The sequence below is a fragment of the Castor canadensis genome, chromosome 2 (genome assembly GCF_047511655.1).
Source record: "Castor canadensis chromosome 2, mCasCan1.hap1v2, whole genome shotgun sequence".
Lineage (NCBI taxonomy): Eukaryota > Metazoa > Chordata > Mammalia > Rodentia > Castoridae > Castor > Castor canadensis.
Window position 1 is genome coordinate 128,731,067 of NC_133387.1, and position 19,286 is coordinate 128,750,352.

At 44.4% G+C, this 19,286-nt stretch overlaps 1 protein-coding gene across 13 annotated transcripts in view; it reads right to left on the reverse strand.

Moving 5' to 3' along the window:
• Positions 1 to 17,773: 17,773 nt before the first annotated feature.
• The window catches only part of Meis2 (Meis homeobox 2), a 202,790-nt gene continuing 201,277 nt past the window's right edge, over positions 17,774 to 19,286 (reverse strand). For 8 of the 13 annotated variants that reach the window (XM_074065619.1, XM_074065616.1, XM_074065618.1 and 5 more), the window contains one exon: positions 17,774 to 19,172. In XM_074065619.1, coding sequence (XP_073921720.1) covers positions 18,886 to 19,172 — 287 coding nt within the window. In that variant the 3' untranslated portion in view covers positions 17,774 to 18,885. The remainder of the gene's footprint in view (positions 19,173 to 19,286) is intronic. The other 5 variants (XM_074065624.1, XM_074065627.1, XM_074065625.1 and 2 more) reach the window with 1 other exon arrangement.

The following is a 19,286-nucleotide window of genomic DNA, read 5'->3' on the forward strand; positions in this document are numbered from 1 at the left end:
GAACATATGGGGAACGTATACTAAGTTCTTAAATTTCTGTGCAATTAATAAAAGTAGATGTCTGCATTTCATGGATTTCCCACATGTGATCCTGTGTAAATGGGGAGGAAGGTGGAGTGTTGGCTAGACTGTCAAAATAATATTGATAATAACTGGGGAAGGCGTATAGCTCAGTGGTAGAGTGCTTGCTTAGAATACACAAGACTTTGGGTTCTAGCTCCAGCACCACAAAAAATAAAAAGTTGTATACCATAATAATTGGTATTTACTGAATGTTCGCCACGAGCCAAGTACTGAGATGAATGCTTTTATGCCGAACTCATTTGATCATTGAGCAAATGAGTTAAACTTCCTAGGAGAAGTAAAGAAGCATTAGCTAGTGTGCCTAAGATAAAGGCAGCTGCTGAGCTGCCTTTACATCCAGTCTCACTGCAAAGCAAGGTTTGGAACCACCGGTCTCCCTCCTTTGCGGGTGACGTCTGTGAACCTCCCGACACCAGCAGCTCTGGCCCCCTTCTTCTCTTTACTGATCTCCACGAAATTAGGGGCAGAGTTATTCCCACAGTCACCCTTAACTGATGAGAAAAATGAACAAAAGGCACTATTCTTGATCTTCCGACCACCTACTTGGGTCTGAAAGGAAAATTTTTAAAGGAGAAGATAAATATTTTTCATTCACGAACAAAGCTCCATTACATTTTCTTTTTTATAGGACGAATTAAAGAACATCATACTGTGCCACGCCTTCTGATTGTGTTTCTCTGTGGTTTTGGTGTTGGTGCTCTCTTGGATTACAAGCTCTAGATAGACCAGTCAAGCGAAGGTTTTGAGAGAGTCCGGATGATAGCATGCCTGTCGCACAATACATAATAAACACTATTTGTGATTATAATAAGGGTGAGTTCTGGAGGAGGTAAACAAGGGCATAAAATTCATCTTCCGTGTGGTTATTATTTCACTGATGTGAGAAGTCCACTAAACTCACTGAACCATATCAGGCCACATCTGTTTGAAAACCTACCAGTTTTTATGAACATTAAATAAAAAATGGTCAGATTTAATGAGCATTTATCATATTCATGCAAAAATAATGAAATGGAAACACAGTAAAAAGGAAGCCATTGATAAAGAAAAAAGTTCAAAATGCCACAAAGTTTGATATTGTATTGTTTATATTTATTTTTGCTTCAGAACTTGCAATAATTAGAGGACATTTTTGTTCCAGTGTGGTTTGAGGTATTAACCTAAATAAGGTAGAATCAGGATATATTCCAAAATGTTTATGAATAAACTTTCCCCACAAAAGTTAGCTATTTGAACTGCTTGGAACAAAATCTTTACCACAAGAAGAAACAGTGAACAGCCCTGAAACAGAATGAAGATAAAGCTGGGGTCAAGGAAGGAGAGATAGACAGGAAATGAAAGAAAGTTCTCCTAGCTATATTTTACAAACGAAGTAGATTCTACTTGGAGTAGACCTTCTAAGCTACAATGACAGAGAAAAGAGAGGTGGGAAGGAAACTTTGAGTGACATTTTTGACAGCAAGCTACAGAAATAACAATTTGACAGAGGAGGCCATCATATATATAAGATCATCAAATGAATAGGAGGCCCCCTCATGTAAAAAATAAGGAACATGTGTAGGACTCAATTTGGGTGAAGAGAAGGAGCAGGTGGAAAGGTTACTTAAAAGCAAGCTACCAGAGCTGAAGTCAAGGAACTCTGGCTTTCTATCAGTTTAAATATTTCCTGGTGGACATTTTTGGAGATTTTGAGGTCCCTCTCTCAGTTCTTCCCATTTATATCTTGCTCATAGCTTGATTGGCTGAGCTAAGGTACAACCAATAAATAGAGAAGTTTGTATTTCTATTAATAAAGTTTGTTTCGTGTCAATACTGAGATCTATATATTCTGCAGATAGAGGACAGACCTCATTCTTAACTGATCAATACAGACACATCTACAACAAATCTTCATATTGGCAAACAGAGTAGTCAATATCTTATTACTATTTAATAATTTCTTGTCAGTGCACTGGAAGGAAAATATTAGTAAAGTCTGCACATAGTATTATAAATACTGCTGTAATATAAAGGATAGAAAATGGGAAATCACTGGATAGTAAAAAAAAAAAATCCTCAAGTGAAGACCCTTGGGGTCTTGTCAGAAACTAGTTAGCTAGTTTTATCAGTGGGACTCGTCTTTGCTATGCCATCATTAAACTTCCAGTTGGTCATCAGAAAGATAAAAGGGGCTGACCAAATATTCCCTAAACCCACCTTTCAGCTCTGAAATCCGTGTCAAGGAAATATTCAGTTTTGAATTTTCATTAGGTGAAAGACTTAACAATCAGCTGAAACAGGATGAGGAACCAGAACATATTCCAGGAAAGTATGAAAGACATGTTGGAAAGCATTTAAATTGAACAAAACAGATTTGTGTGTGTGTCACTATTGCGATACAAATGTTGAATGTGTTTCTACTGTATCTACTGAACGTGATTGATAGGATACGCATCAATTTCAAGGTTTGTGAATTTAAGTAGATTGTTGTCTGTGGTATCGCTTCTTAAAAAAAATTATATCCTTAAGCAAAGAGACAAATTGAGACAGGATATACCTAAAGCATCAATTTAGCACAAATATCCACTTACAATTGTGAAAAAACTGTAGTTGGGATTTTTTTCAGAAAATTTGTGGAGCATTTTTTAAATTGCTTATGCTTTTTAGAATGCTTAGCATTTCTGTTTTGAAAACAACTTGTCTTCCTTTCAAAATGTATGTGCAAAGCTGGCTCTGATGTCAGAATGAGCCATTTTTACAGGGTTGGGTCAGCTCCCACTCAGCAACCCGTCTACAGAAAAGAGACTGGTGAGGAGACTGTATTTGAGCTCATTAAGTCACAAACCCCAGCCTCTTTTCCAGAGCACACAAAACTCTTAAGTGCATAATCAAGAAGGAGGCACAGTTTGCCTTTTACTGAATTATTAAATCCACGTTTTGACCCTTTTCCTTTCGACCTTGACCTGTCTTGCTTCTATCTTTCACTTACAGTTCCCTACTTTGAGATGAAAGCATGAGGAAATGTGGTGCATAAAAAGGAAAACAAGCAAAGAAACAGAAAACTCTTATCTCTTCATGGCTGTTTTCTTTTTCCTTCTTTTTCCCTGTGTCTTAGTCATGTCTATTAAATCCTCTCTCTCTATACTCAGGATATTTTAGGTTTCCAGTATTTTTATATTGAATTAAAACAGTTCTACATTTTAAAATTGCACATTACAAATATTTTACAGATAAACTTGCTTTAAAACATAAATGAAAATCAACGGGAAGAAATTTCTTCACAAAACTTAATGTGCCTTCACCTTACAAGGGTTTTAAAGGTTATGGTGAAGGCCAAAGGAAGTGAGTTCATCTTTAGCAAGATTAGCCACACACACGAGAAGGTAACTTATTTGGTGGGAGCCCACCCTGGGTTGAATTTAGAAGTTTCCATTTGTGTCATGTCAGATTTGGGAAGACTGAACCCTCACTGACTGCATTGGTCTGACTGTCTCCCAAGCTTGATCCCCAGGGTTCATGACTGCAATTCCTGGCACATTCATAAATATTCATATCTCTACTAATAATTTGCAAGCCAAATTCATTTGGCTTTTTTCACCCCATCAATCTTATAATTAATAAGGGTGGCACTCTTGTTTCACTTTCCTCCAAAAGAAAAGATAAATGAAATAAAGAGTCATCCTGTAAATTTAAATAGGAGTGCCTCCAGCTGATTCAAAGCTGATGCCATCATAGAATGGCACCCCCACTCTCCACCCTAGAGGACTGGCTCTTGCTCTGGAGGCTGGGGGATGGTGGGTGGCTAAGAGCAAAGGAAGTGTTTCCAGATGTGGCCGCACAAGCCTTCATCTGAAGAGCTCAGCTATCTGACAGAGAATGCCTAGGGAACTTGGAGATCTGCATCAGAACGTATACCTATGTACAGTACGTATTGTGCACAATACATATGTGCAAACTGTTCTCTTACCCATTGTTTAGCTATGTGAACATGGAACACAGCTGAACATTGAGCATAACATACTAGTGTCCAGGGAATTAGACTCTGAACAGCTGCAAAGTTCTTCAGAGATTTAAAGATATTTTAGAAAATTTGTCAAAATTTAGTGATTATTATGCCTTTGAAGTAACTGCCTTTGAATTAGCATGATAGCTACGTTTCTAAATCTACTTGGAAAGAGTTGGTTTCCACAAGAACATTAAAGGAGGTACAGCTCACAGCCTAACTTCACAAATAAATCATAAGACCAGGACATGGTGTAAATTGTCCGCTCCCTTTGGATTTCCTCAGGTCATTTATAGCAAAGCAGGAAAATTAAATTGAGCCTAATTTAGAAATAAAATTTTGATAATTGGACTAAGTAACTTGAACTTGTCAATCACCTGTGACCTTACTCTACTTACACTTCACTTGAATGTTCAAAAAGTCCTAAGGCCCATGGATGGCTTTGCTCGGTTGTGGCTGCAGTGTGGTGGGCAGTCACTCCTTTTGAGTAAATTATTTAACCTGCACTAAAATTAAGAAACCTGGACAACTAAAGAAGCAGGGAAAGCTTAACTGTGAAATCACAGATTTGCCTCTCACTTCATTTAGGGGAACTTAGTTTAAAGATGTCATGGGGTTTTTGTATTGTTAGTTTGTTTTAGGAGTGCTTGTCACCTGAGATACTCTTAAGAACCACCTTATTTATGAAGGCAGTGGAAAAGGTTATCAAGCACTCTTCATCCTTGAAGCTTATATTTAGGTATTTTGCTCTTTAAAATCATACTGTGTTCAGGCCAGGCCTTCAACATGTCTAAGCACAACTAGAAAAAAGATATGTTTTAATACCTTAATTCTATATGAACACAATTACACATTTGATTTACTGCAAAAAAAGAAAAAAATGTTTTCCTCTACTGACATTTAAAAGAGCACAGTAAATGAGGGTGAAGCAAACCCAAGTCTTGGGGCCTCCTCATGTTCCCCAGACCTAATTTAGTTGTGTGTTCTAGGTTGAGAATGAACTGAGACACAGAGACCTGGAGATCTGGACAAGTGACACAGTCAGGAGCCTCATGACATCTTTGCCAGCACGGTTCAAGTTGTAGAACAACTGCTAGCAACCATGAGGCCCCTGAATTCAAACCCTCGTACCACCACCACCATCACCAAAGACATCTCTGCAGAGTTCTCAGCTGGTGATGGATGGGTGCTTCTTAGTCTGTCCACACTTCTTCCTGGGTGGTGGGAAGAATGGAAACTAACTGACTTTTCCTTTCCCTGTACCAAACCACTGCTGTGTCCTTTGGATGACCTGGAAGAGCAACAGCAAAGAGTCTAAAAGCCCTGACAGGTCTGGATAGGTCTAAATCTGCTTTTGAAAAGTGGTCAGAGAGGAGAAGAGGGAAAAGAGACAGCCTCATCTGAAGGACAATAGATCTGGAGATGAAGGTGAGGGATGGCAGGGTGGCAGCCACCCCTTCTCCTACACCAAATTTTCCCTTGGATCTAGAAGCAGGCCCTCCATCCCAGGTACCACCTGCTCATTAGGCTCTGGAGTAGGATGGGCCTGAGCTTTGTGGCTGTTTTTAAAGGGTTATGATGCTAAGCATGGGATGGAGGCTGATTCTCCATCCCAGCCTCTTCTGCAGTCACCTGGAGGCAACCCAAAGGTGCTCACCCTGTGCAGTCACAGTCTAAGTCCTGGGAGTCTCTGTGGCCTGAGAACTCCCAATTTCCTTCCCAGGAGCTTACGGCCACGTAAAAAGCACCCTCCACCCCTTACCATCTTCTCCATAGGAAAGGCGTCCACAAGCTGGACACCCCTGCACCCCAGCCTCTTGGGTCCTGTCACCAGCTGTGCTCTTCCTCAGCCACCCAAGAAGGGGTTGCAAATGGGTTCTTGCTTGTTTTGGTGTTTGCCTACTCAAGAAGAAGAGATCAGGAGGACTGCAGTTTCAAGCCAGCCCTGGGGCAAATAGCTCCTGAGGCCCTATTTAAAAACAAACAACAACAAATACTTCACAAAACATGGCTCAAATGGTAGAGCACCTGCCTAGTAAGTGTGAGGCCCTGAGTCAAACCTCAGTGCTACCCCCCCATCTTGCCCCCAATTAAATTAAATAAAGAGAGAGCCACTCTGCCTTACTGGGGTTGGGGTAGGGTCTGCAGTGGACACCCAAGGCTTGGTGTTGGTTTAACCCAAGAATTTCCTTTGTTCCCCAGAGGAAAGGGTGAACTGGAGAGGTGGTAGACAGAGGTCCAGACAGAGGAGCTGGTCTCTAGAGAGCCAGGGCCTGTGGTCCTGCTCTCCCTTGAATCCTTCCCCCTGGTAACAGTTCAAGCCTTTCCTTCAGTTGATCTGTCTTGCTTTCTCTTAGAGGGGGATTATGAATCCTGTTAATTTGTATTAATTTTTGTGTCTTTGAATTACAATTGCATGAGATTTGAGTTTACCAGGCAAAGTGGAAAGCTGAGAAGAGTTTGGGAGATTCCAAATAAAAATGGCCTCAAGTGATAATTTGTGTAAGAGTGTAAACGGGACTATCCTCATATGTAATCTGGATAGGCTCCTTATTCAGATAGAAATAATCCTCCTGTATATTAACTGCGTGTGTACACAGTGTCACCAATACTCTAAACATCCCAGTTCTACTGTTTCCCATGGTGAGTGGACTGATACAGGCCACGAGCCCACAGCTCTGTATGTTTCTGAGAAATGCTTGGACTTAACAGATCAGCCAAAAAAGCCAAGAGGAAATTAGCATTAACTCTGGGGGAGGTGGGGAGAAAAGAAGGAGAAACAAGAGGAAGAGGGGACTGGTAAGGGAGGGGTGGGTAAGGGAGAGAAGCAGTGGGGGTGGGGAAGAGAGAGAGAGAGAGAGAGAGAGAGAGAGAGAGAGAGAGAGAGAATGGTTTTCACAACTAAGGGCTTTGAAGCTTTGGACCTGACCCCCAAACCCGAGTGCATCTCACAAAACAGGTTCAGATCGTATTTCAGGCGGTCTCCTTGCCCGGCGTCCGCGGTCTCGGAGGACTTAATTCACTCCTGCCCTCTCCGCACAATGACTTTCGAACCTGGGAAGATAATTGCATTAGAGCAGATTACTTATACCCGATAGTTATCCGTCTTTTGCTGTTCGACAGAAGTCTATTAAAGTCAGCACAGCCATTAGCAGCTGAGCTCTAGAGCGCGCCTTCATTAAGAAAATTAAAATCATACTTTTGAACCTAAGCAAATCCTGCTCAGGTCTCAGGAGCCTGCGTCCAAACCCCCTTTTTTCCCGTGATCCCGACTTGCCCGCGAATCAACCTCTGTCTTTTGGGTGCCGTAGATCAGGGTGGCAAGGGTGGGTGTGATAGCAATTGCTGGAAGATGGGGTGTCAGAGCTCTGCAAATGCCATCTTTCTAGACGATCCCACCCTCCTCCTCCTTCCGCCGCCTTTTCTGGGTGGATCTTTCCTGGGCTTTCCACCCAGAGGCGGCACACCTGTCCGGGCGCGGCCAGGGAATTGGGGAGCAGGTGGGGTGGGTGAGACCAGGCAGAGGCGTCAAGGGGAGGCGTGGGTGTAGGGCCCGGGAAGTCGCGAGGGTGAACTTTCCCAGTTGACGTCTGGGCCGGAGGCCTGCACCACGTGCCGTGTTTCCCACGCGCGCGCACTCGCACCGCAGCGCGTGGCCTCGGCGCCTTTTGTCCACCCGAGCGCGGGAACCTGGTCCGGGAAGCCGGAGCTTCTGCCCTTCGGCCTTTGGGGGCCTACTTGGGTTTCCTCCTCCGCGTGGTAAGAGCCTCGGTGGCGGCTGAGATCCCCCGAGACTGGAGGGACACCGCTCCAGGGAGCCAGCCTAGGGAGGAGGGAACAGGTGGGAAGGCTGGCTGACAGCAGGGTGACATCCCTTGCCACCCCTCCCGGACCCTGGGGTGGAGGTGGGACCTCCAATTCCACATAAACGCTCCTGGCAGGAGGGCTGACTGCTCCGGTAGACGGGTCCCGGGGCATTGATTTTCTGTGGCGTCTAGAATTTTTGAAGGGCTTGAAGAATGATTTTTAGCTGGGGTTATTTATTTTTTGACAGCCACCTCCCTTTGTTTCAGTATTTGACTTTTAAAAATGATAATTATTATGTCTTTCTCTGAAAGGTCCAACCAATTGGAAGCTGTAGGGAAAACAACGGCTTTTGCATATTGGGGGTTCCTTTCCCAGGGCTCTAGGGACAGGAAGGGGCAGCTTCCATTTTTTGACAGAATGCCCAGGATGGAGTTCTTGCTCTCTTTCTCTGAGTTCAGTGAGGGTTTGGAGTTTATAAGGGGACACGCAATCTCCCTCCTCCCCTCATAGGCAGAATCAGGTGGAGTCACTTGACGATGTCTAACTCTGCTGTTCTTCGGCAAGTGTGTAACTCTCTTTCCCACCATTTCTACCTGATGCAAAAGCTGCGGACCTCAAGAGATGGACCCGCAAACATCTTTGACCTCTCCATAGCTTTTACTTCGCTAAATTGCTCAATATTAAAAAATATTTTTTTCAGGGCAGAAGAAAAGCACAAACACACCTACACCACTGCTGTTAGTATTTTCTTCTCATCCAATGTAGACATGTCATTTCTTTTTCCTTTGTAGCAAAGGCTGAGACGATCAGGAATAGCAGTAGCATTTAGAAGGCTTCTCAGGCAGGTTTCTTGGCTTGTTTTCCCTTAAAGCAAAACAAAAACAAAGACTTGAAAAGGGGTGGTGGGGGAGAAGGACCATCATTCTTAGTGTTTATTTTGTTGCCACAATAAAGTGATGGGGATGTTAGCAGCTATTTGAAATGGTAATGTTTAGTGATCTCACTCTTAATCATAATCTTTAAGTGGTTGAAGATTAATGACAGGGGTATTTTCCATCTCTTCCAAAGGACCTTTGCATTAACTTATTTAGAACATTGAGCAGACTGTCAATGCCTCCAAATTTTATTAAGTCAAACTGAGACAATTACAATGTGAACTCTTCATATTTTCTTCATCTGTGAGAGTTTATCACTGAAAATATTTTTATTTGGCTTCAAATAAATAAGGACCACTTTCTGTGTAGATATTTCTTTAATGCATTTATACAAATAACTATTTATAGTTCATATACACACATGTACTACTTCTACGTATGCACATTTATTTAGGTGTGCTCGTGTGGTCTGCAATGACTCCTCTCACACTTCTGAGCTTAATGGAAACTTTGCAAAAAGTCAAAGGGCAGTGGTGAGCAGCAGATTCTGCTTCCTTAGAGTAGGATTTAAGTTTAAAGTTAAGTTCAAATGCAGTGAACTTCTGCAAAACAGGCCCCCCTCAAATGACAGCTTGGACATAAATATTTAACTTAAAATCTGACGTCACAATAGCCCTAATAATTGGGGACATCATTTCACTAGCGTGAGGACCGGGGCTGTCTCCTACCTCTGCCTAACTCTCTGAGCGCTGCTTCTCTGGGGTCCCTTGGTCCCTGTCCCAGATGGCGAGCGTCCCCAAATAATGGCATGAATTGTAGAAGGATTGATGTGTGTGTGAGGGGGCGGGGGAGGGTGTCTGCAGAGAAGCCGGGGAATAGAACGGGCTTTTAAATCGAGGATCCTGGTGCCCTAGCAAGAAATGACAGTCAGGACACCCACCTTTCCCCGCGGTCCTCCCTGCCAGGTGTTCCTTCCCTCATTTCTGAGAGCCTCATTTCTCATTTCACAAAACCCCGTAATCCAGTACTTTAAAAAGCAAAAACCAAAAACTCGCCCAGAAAGTAAAGTCGTTCCGCAGTGTAGATTAACACGCTTCATGAGGGGCTTGTAGACGCGATCAGAATACTTTTCCCCGTCGGGTTTGCTTTGCGCCTTTCCCCGGCAGGAGCCGAGGCTGGCGGCGGAGTGACCGGGCGGGCCACCTCCACGCCCCGCGTGGCATCGCTCACCATCCCACAGCAGTGGCCGAGGGAACACCGGGCGGTGCAAACCTACGCACCCTGAGTGCTAGCGGCTCGCACCCTGCGCTGGGCACGAGGCTCCAGGAGCTCAAGTGTCAAAGCCACTGCGCGCCCGCCCTGCGGTCACCAAGTCCGCTTCCAGCAAAGCCAGGGCCAAGAAAGGATAGGCACACGCGCGTTAACGACCTGTGGGGGTGGGGTACAGTGAAGAGAGAGAGAGAGAGAGAGAGAGAGAGAGAGAGAGAGAGAGAGAGAGAGGCAGAGAGAGAAAGAGGCAGAGAGACAGAGAGACAGAGGCGGGGGGGGGGGGAGAGAGAGAAAGAGGCAGAGAGACAGAGAGACAGAGGCTGAGAGAGAGACGGAGAGAGAGAGCGAGAGAGAGAATCCGACACGTGTGCAGGAAAGGGTCTCTCAAAACCAGGAACTATCTGAATTCCAAAAGGGATCTCCCTCTGGACTTTTCCAAACCAGTGAGATTTCCCAAGAGTTTAGTTTTGCAAGGATGAGAAGCAGTTTTACACCCGTCACTTTCCCCATCGCCTATCAATTCAAAAGGAAAAGAAAAACCAAACTTCTACAAGCATCTTCTAAAACATTTCCTTAGACGTGGAATTTACGTTCGGTAGGAAAGAAGAAACCCTACAGCGAAGCCCACAGAGTGAAGAGACTCAAACGTGCCCCTGTGCTAAAGGATTTGATAGTTTATTTTCCGGAGCCATGTGAAGGAGGGGGGGTTCCTTCTCATTTTATTACTATTTTTGTCATTTATTAATTTAAGCGTTCGGCCGCGGCGTTTGGCAGAGGGGCGAAGGTGGGCGCGGTGGGGGGCGGCGTGGGTGGGAGACGCGGGGGATCGCAATCTGCTCAGCTGGGCGCAGACCCGCCGCGGTCTGCGGGGCTGACCAGCAGGGGGCGCTCTGACGTTATCTCTGAGCATCCCGCCAGCCGCTCGGAGCCTGCGAGGCGGGCCTGGCGGTTCCACGCAGCTGCAGAAGCAAAGGGAGCGGGGAGCGTGGCTCCTAAACCCTCCACAGAGATTGCACTGGGTTATTTACCCTCTCCTGGAAATGCAGCTACGCTCCACTTTACCTACCCATCCCGCTGGAAGAGCCCTCCCTCCCCATCCGCTTCTTTCTGCATCTATGCAACATTGGTACAATCTCCCTGGTCTTGAAATATGCATTCATGCAACTTATTAGATAGGACGATGAATAGTCAACATTTTTTTCGCCTGTTAGTTCCGCTGATCCAAGCAGGATTTATTTGCAGAGCTCACATCCCGGAACCATAATGCATGATTTTTTCCCTCCCCCTTAAATAAAATTGGTCAAATGTTGACAACCTTTAAGCCAAGCTAACACTGAAGATTAGTGATGAGAAACTAATGAGAAAATATCAGATCGCCCGGCCCGAGAGGTGCCAATTAAATCTCCGCTGATTGAAAAATAAAAGCGGACTTGGGGTGTGAGCCCAGCTCGAGTTCAACTATTAATTTAACGTGTTGCCGGGGCCTTTTCTGCTACTCCGTACTGCTTTGCGTCAAAACGCTTCCTCCTTCCCATCCCTCAACCTAAAAGCCAAATGTGATTTCTCGGAATATTTGAAGAGGTCCAAATCAGAATGGTCATTTCTTACATGGTAAATATTAGGCCTTTAAGCAATATGATTTAACTAATTAGAAAATTTGCATCAGTAAATCTCCAGGAGAGGAAAAAAAAGAAACAAGTCTGCCAGTCATTTTAAAGGAGACAGGCACTATTGAGGTGTGAAGAAACGGCTCTAATTCAAAAAGGCAATCGGGCAGAAAAAGCCCTCAACATTAACCTGCTAGTTATTCATCAGGAAGGGTTGGTTTTCCCCCGCACCCCCTCCCCTCTCGGCACCCAGTTTAAGTTCGGTTTTTTTGTTTTGTTTTGTTTTTTTGCCAGTGGCCCATGTCGTTATTTATATTGAGGTTTTGTCTCCTAAAGGATTAAAATTTGAAAATGTTTCAATATGAAGAAAACAGATTCCTTAAAGGGAAAATGTTCACAGAATTTCTCCCCTCTCTTCTAGGCAAGTAAAATTGTTGAAATAAACAATTTTCACGCTCTTCTTTATTTTTTTTAAATTCTTTTTTTCTCCCCATTAAGTTCCTATTTTGAAACCTGCCTGGTGAGAACTAGATAAAGTCTTTGTGTTCTGCTCCCCTCCCCCCTCCTTTCTTGCACCTCCTCCTTCCTCCAAAGCTAGAAACTTAGCCTGAAAGCAGAAAAGTACAAATACATTAACAAAGCCCCACTCACTTGATAAAAAGGCCGTGGTCTAGGCTTACATGTCAGGAATCTACGGGAAGGGGGATCTGTCCGGTGGGTCTACAGATGCAAGACAGGGAACTAGAATTTTCCCCACCGATGTATACCTTCCACACAATGTGTGGCTAGAGAAAAAGGCAGGCAGGCAGGTGAGAATGATTTTAGAGTGCACTGTGGCCTGGCGTGGCTCCTTGTCTAGTCCACTCCTTGTCTGTTCAACTAAAACAGCAGGCTCCATTTCACTTCCCACCATCCTCTGACCGAAGCCCTTGGTGCACCCCACACAACGCCCTCTCCCTGGTCCTCCCATCCCCAGTAAATTACCTAAAAAGGGACATGCAGAAGGAAACACAGGTCGTCCTGGAACCTCTGAGGACTTGTTCTTTAACAGACATTGGGTTCACCACATTTTAATAGCAAGCTTAGGCACTCAGTCTCCTTTTATTATTTCTTTTTAAATCATAAAGAGGTCCCAAAGACTCATTTTTCTGCCTCACCTGCTCTCTCTTTCCAGCCCACCAGAACCTCCTTTGCATCCTCCTCTGTGCCTTACTTTTGGAAAGTTTCACTACCTTGCTTCCTACCAGGTCCTTGGGCCTTGGAATATCCTCACGTTTGGACTTCTGCGGGACGGAGCAGCCCTGCCACGTGAGTTCAACGCCATCCTCCACGTTACCGGATTCCAGCTTCGCAGGCCGGGGCAGTAGCAGCTCTGGGCTATTAACACAGCCCGGCTAATTCTCTGCGGGAACTTTTACTAGGTGGGACGCGTGGAAGGGAAACACTGTAAACACCGCTGCTCTTGAGGGTGGGGGACGATTTCTGACCCCGAGGCCAGAGCACACAGCAAATACCGCAGCATTTGTGGCAGAGCGAGTTCCAGGGGACACTTTAGGGAAGCTCCCCAAACGCACCTCCTTTCCTGACCATCCCAGAGCAGATGGGAGTCTCCTGGACTCCCCCGCTTCGAGGGAGCTTCGAGGAGAAGGACCCTTCTGTCACTTCAGGAGGCGGGACCCAGAGAGGTGAAAATATACAAGACAATGGCCTCTGGCGATGGAGGGCTCCCTGGCCGGCTCCCCACCCCTTTGCCGGCTGCCCTTACCAGGCAGCTCTCCTTACCTTTGTGGCTTGGATTGGATCGGAACCCCTTGGACGTCCTCAGAGGAAAAGGACCACAGAGAATCAACCGGTCTCCTGCATCTATTCCGGAGCCAAGAGGCGTTACAATAAAATTTACAGCACCTTTAACAACTCGCAAGTAAAGCATTAAAATTCCCTTTCATTGAGAAAATATTGATTTTTAAGTGTAGAAAAAGCGAAGTCGTCATTTAGCTGCAAACTTTTCAGGCGAGAATAGCGAATTATGTAGCCGGATAATGGATCCACCCGTTGGACCCATGCAACACCAACGCGTCTTTAATTGTGCTACTTTATGAAGTGATAAAGACAAAAGATACCCCCACCAAGGCAAACGCTTTATTTTTTTTAAAGACTAGAGTAATTTCTTTTTCCAGTTATTTATAAAAAGAACTCTCTCCTTTTCTTGAAGCAGGGAAAGAAAATAAAAAGAACGGCAAACCACAGATCAGTGTCAAAGCAACTCACATTAGCACATCCGTTGTTACTCTTTTTACCACAGGAGGAATGAAGCCAGCGCGTTTACACTAAATGCGTTCACGGGCAAAACTGCATCCTCTGAACCAAACAAACCTAGGTCTATTTTCTTACTTCATCCCCCGTGCTTTTTTTTTTTTTTTTTGGAAGGAGGGGTGGTGGGGTAGAATCCATTGGTGGGTAGAGAAGGGAAAGAAAAATCAGGCTTTCTATGTTATTTCTGTATCGGTTTTTGGTATTATAAGGGAGTAAAGAAGTTTTTGTGTGGTGGTTTTTCATTGATCATTCACTCTGAGCTAATGTAATTATCCTCATCAATAGGAGGCTGCGGAGAGAATCATTATGTGGGTGACATTGATAAATGATCGCCCAGGAACGGCCCTCTCGCGGGCAACCCCCACATCTGACCCTCCCACACACACAATGTAGTCATAGAAACACCTAGAGGACCCCAGCCCCGCGGCCTGGGGGCGGGAGGGGGAAGAAAGGCCTGGGGCCGAGGTGGGGGCGGGGGCGAGTGCGCCTGCGGGTCCCCATCCCGACCAGCCCGGCGACAAAAGCGGCCTTGGCGGGGGGCCGCGTCCCCAACCCCGCGGCGCGCAGTGGCCCCCACCACGTGAAAAGCCGCCCTGCACCTTTGCCATGTGCGGCCTCGCCACCAACTCACATCAGATGCTCGGGAGAGCCACGTTCAAAGAGGACTCTCCAAAGAGTTAAACAATTAGGTCACCAAACTTGGAGGCTTCTGGTTCTCACGCCAGTCCCTCCCCCCCTCCCCAACCCGGTCCTCCAAACCCCAAACAAACAGCAAACAAACCAAACCCATCTGAAATAAAACAAAGGCGCAGCTGGGCGACACCTCCCCTCGCAGCGACCCCCCGTTATTTTCTGGGTGACCCCCTTCCTTTCTCTTCACCTCCTAACCCAGTGCCTCTGATTAGGAGATAATGGATTTTGTGATTGTTCCTGTCAGGGAGAGGGGGGAAAAATATTCCCCACCGAACCCCACGTTTTCATCTTTCCACTGTTTTAGTTAAGGCAATGGGAAAGAATTGAGAGCAGTGTAATTGATTCGTAATGATCCATAAATCGATGTCTGAAAGCGGGGGGTGGGTGGAGGTGCACGAGGAGGAAGGGGGTGATGCTGTTTATTTTATTTCTAAAGCTTCAGCTAAAGTAGCTCTGACACTGTTGGGGCTGGAGGGGAGGAGCTGCCGGGCTCTGCCGATCATCCATCATTGCTGTCACCCAGAGTCTGCCCCGAGGAGCCTAGACGCAATCTCCCTTCTGTCTCTACACCGAAACTATTAATATTAAAACCTCCCTTCAAACACTGCCCGACGGTCTGCATTCTCATCACCATCTGACCGGCCTCCCCCGTCAGACTCGCGTCTCCCCTGCGCCGCACCGTCCTCCCAGCCGGGCGGGGACCCAGCGTGCGTCCCCGCAGCTGGCCCGCACCCCCACCGGTTTGCAGCCGGCTGGTCGGACAGACCCCGGCCAGGGGAGAGCTGGAGTGACCGTCCCGGGCTGCGGGACGCACGTCCGCACCAGCCCCTCTGGGTGGGCGCAAAGCCGGGGCCACCGCGCGCATCCAGGCCCCCAGACCCCGAGCCTGGTAACAAAGTGGGAACTTGTAGCGGAGGTCCAGGCTCCTGATCAAATTGCTGGCCTGCAAGACTAATGGGGAACTTGTGGAGGATGCCCGGCCGGTCCTTTGAAGGAAGGGCCCTCCTTTGACAGCTGCCAGAGATATTAGCCACATTTCCCCTCCCAAATCTGCTCTGGGTTAACAGACCCGCGGGGGCGGGAGGGGCAGCAGGCCCGGAGGACCCAGATGGACCTCTCCCCACAAACCCCAATTGGCGAGATGGGCCGAGGGTCGCAGGGGTGCTGACCTGGGGTGGCAGGGAGAGAGGGAGGATGGAAGACAGACTTCCCTGGGCTTTTCGGGTTTTTTCCTGTAAAATGTGGCTTCTTGCTCAATTCCCAACCCTTAACAGATGGCGAGTGTGGTTCTCTCAGAATTGCTTAAAGAAAGGGAAACCTTTGGAATTTATTTCTGCTTTTGCTTTTCCATATAAATAAAAAAGTGTTTTTATATTACTCTTGTTTTGGAGAACATAAGCAATTTTATTCAGACTACAGTATTTCCTTTAGCACTATATGGTTGTCAAAACACCATTCCCAGTTTCTTTGCTTTTGACAGCTGAGTCTTTCTTAAATATACCCAAATCGGAACTCTTTATACTAAATAGTAAACCCAAGATAGGAGCAAGTGCCTTCCGAGGTGGTATAAAAAAGCATGATAAAAAAAAAATCTATCACCCTTCTTAGCATGGGGGGGGGCCAAAATGCAGACAAATATTATTACAACTATCATTCATCTCCAGATATTTAAGAAGGTTAAGGTTAACATGATAGGATGTGGATCTGCCCAAGAAACTAAGCTTGAGATGATTTCATTCATTAAAACCAAGGATTGAGGGGTCTGGGCTTTAATCTGCAATGAAATAATATCATAATTTCACAAACATTTCCTCAACATGGGCCAATTACCAAGTAAACCCTTAGTTTACTGAAAGGAATGGAAGAAAAACTGCCAATTTTTTTTTCAGCTGATGTGAAAGTTAATTTATAAGTGGGGAACTTGTCAGAGTTTACATAAAAGCATTTAAAGTAAAAATATGCAAATATTTAAATTTTATAAAGAGACTCCACGTAAACCAGGGTAGTAAAAATGAGAGGCAAGTTATTTCTCTCTTCCAAGTGGCAAAGAATTTTTGTATTAACAGTTCGTTTGTGTCAGAAGTGTTATTTCTATGTTTAAACAGCAGCAAACTAATCAAACTGGTAAATGTATTTGTAAAAACATTACCTAACAAAATAAATCAAAAGAATAACTTTATTTCCTTGCCTGTTTATAGAGAATTTCTAGTAATGTCTGCCTGAGTGGAAAGATGGAAGAACCCCAGGTAAGTTATAAGAATGGAGTTCTTCCAAGTTAAAGTTTGTGAAATGAGTGAACTACTTCCCTATCAAGTTGACATCACAGATCTAGCTAAAATGTATCATCCATTCATCCTAAACATAGGATTCAAAGTTTAGGGGTTACAAAATTCTAGGGTAGACGGTTTATTTGAAAAATTGAGGGACGTGCAGTATCTCATACTTCTCCCCCAGCACACTTTTTGCATACTTTAGCAGGCATTATTTGTGTGATATCAACCAGCTCAGAATTTTCCAGAACTGTTGAATGAAATTTTGAAAATGGCATCAAATTGTCTTCTTTTTTTGAAGTTTAGTCACTGAATCATCACGTTAGCATCCCTACACATGGAAGAGTCATAGCTATATTAAATATTAACGCTTAAGTAATCTTTTAAACTCAGTGCTTCAAACTCCATACAAGTTGTTTACTTCTCTAAAAACATATCCACATATAAATTTTAGTTTATATTCAACATTATTTTGTAAGGTAGGAAAGAAACACAGGCAGATAAATTATCTTTAAGTGGAGATGTTATTTCTTGTGATGCAAAATTCACCCTGAAAAAACCCTTTATTGTGGCAGAGGATGGCAAGAAAAGCTTTATCTGAAAGTGCTTTTTAGACCTCATCCATCTATAAAGAAAGCTTTCAACCTGGTTCATGACACACACACATTTCATACCTGTAGAAGTTGCCTGCTGGGTGAACTTATCAGCCAAATACATATTGAAAAGCTATAGATGATGACCTTAAAAATTGTTGGTAAGTTTCAAATGTACTCAACCTGGGGGGCAGGCAATCACCTACTTTCAACACTATATATAATTGGCATTGTGCAACCTTGCCTTAAAACCATTAAAACACCAAAGCCTAACAAAAAATCAAAAATGAAATATTTATTACCGCATTTTGTGACTTAACACCTTTTTTTAACATAACGTCACAGTCCTCATACAAGTATTTTAATGTAAATTTGACAAAGCTTAAAGGTAACAGCGTTTTCTTCTAGTGAGGAACACGTGCTGAGAGAAAGAAGGTTTCATGGACATACAATACCATTTCCACAGCAGATCTGATACTAGCAAAAACATTCTTTTTTTTTCAATTGAGGTAAACACATAGAATATCTAACATGAAACAATTAATAGACTGAACTCTGTACGAAGTTTGTTACAGTATTCTCTTGCTCCTTTTTAATCCCCCAAGCTTTGAGTTTCTAATAAAATCCCAGTTTTGGCGCAATGACCATCAGTAACGTTTTGTGTGGAGGGAAGCTGCCCGACTCAAGCTTGTTTTGTCCACAGCCAAGGCTCAGGACTGGAAGAAGCTCTTGCTCTGTCTCTAAATCTTCATGGCAAGCTCTTTGAAGAAGAGTCCCCCAAAATCATAAGAAGAATTGGCTTACGAAGCACAAACTATAAAGATCTGTTTGAAACTAAAGGAGACATTTATGGAGGAACAAAGGCTGGGCATGAAAACACATTCGTGAAACTGAGGTTCAGCCAAGCGTCCATCACGCCGTCCAGAGTGGTTCTCTTTCATTGGCCCAACAGGTTGAAGATAGACCACAGTCTCTCCTGGATAGTGAATTCACTGATGAACCAAAACAGTCATTCTTTTGGGAACAACACACATAGTGTGGAAAACAAGGATATATTTTTTTTTTCTCTTCTAAAACTATTTGAGGCAACATAACGGAGTGATCAACAGAAATGTACAAGTTTAACTTAGTTCCTATGTTTATACTACAGTAGTTATAACTCCCGGAGTCTTTCCAGAGGATCTTTCATGGACAGAATTGTCTCAGTGAGCCCATGATTTCACATTTGTGTTCTTGTCATGTTGGTCCTCTGTTGCTTGATGAAAAATGACAAAAGTAAAAAATAATCACAGCTGTCTGGAATTTCATATTAAGTGTCAACATCTGGTCAAAGTTCAGAAAGTCTTAAAATAGTTTTTGCGTGTGTTTCCTTTTCCCTTGAGTTCCCTTCTACTATTGGGCATGGATGTCCATAACCTGTCCGCCAACATTGGGGTCTACAGAATTTAACATTGTGGGGCTCTGTGCTGACATAGTCATTCCAGGGTGGGCCGGGGGTCCTCCGTGCATCATCATGGCTGGGTGGTGGGGATGGCTTGGCAAATATGAGTGTATTGGGGGTCCGTGTCTTAATTGAGTAGGGTGTGGGGTCATCTGGGGAGGAGTGTAACTTGGCTGTGCCATACTCATTCCCATAGGACCACCCTGAGAAATGTAGTCCCCTGGCACGTTCTGCAAACCTGAAAATAAAAAGGGAAAAAGAAAGCGGTCAAATTCCTGAACATTTTTATACTTTACCCATCAAAGATGAAAAGAAAAAAAAAAAAAAAAACAACAGACACTGCAAATCTTAT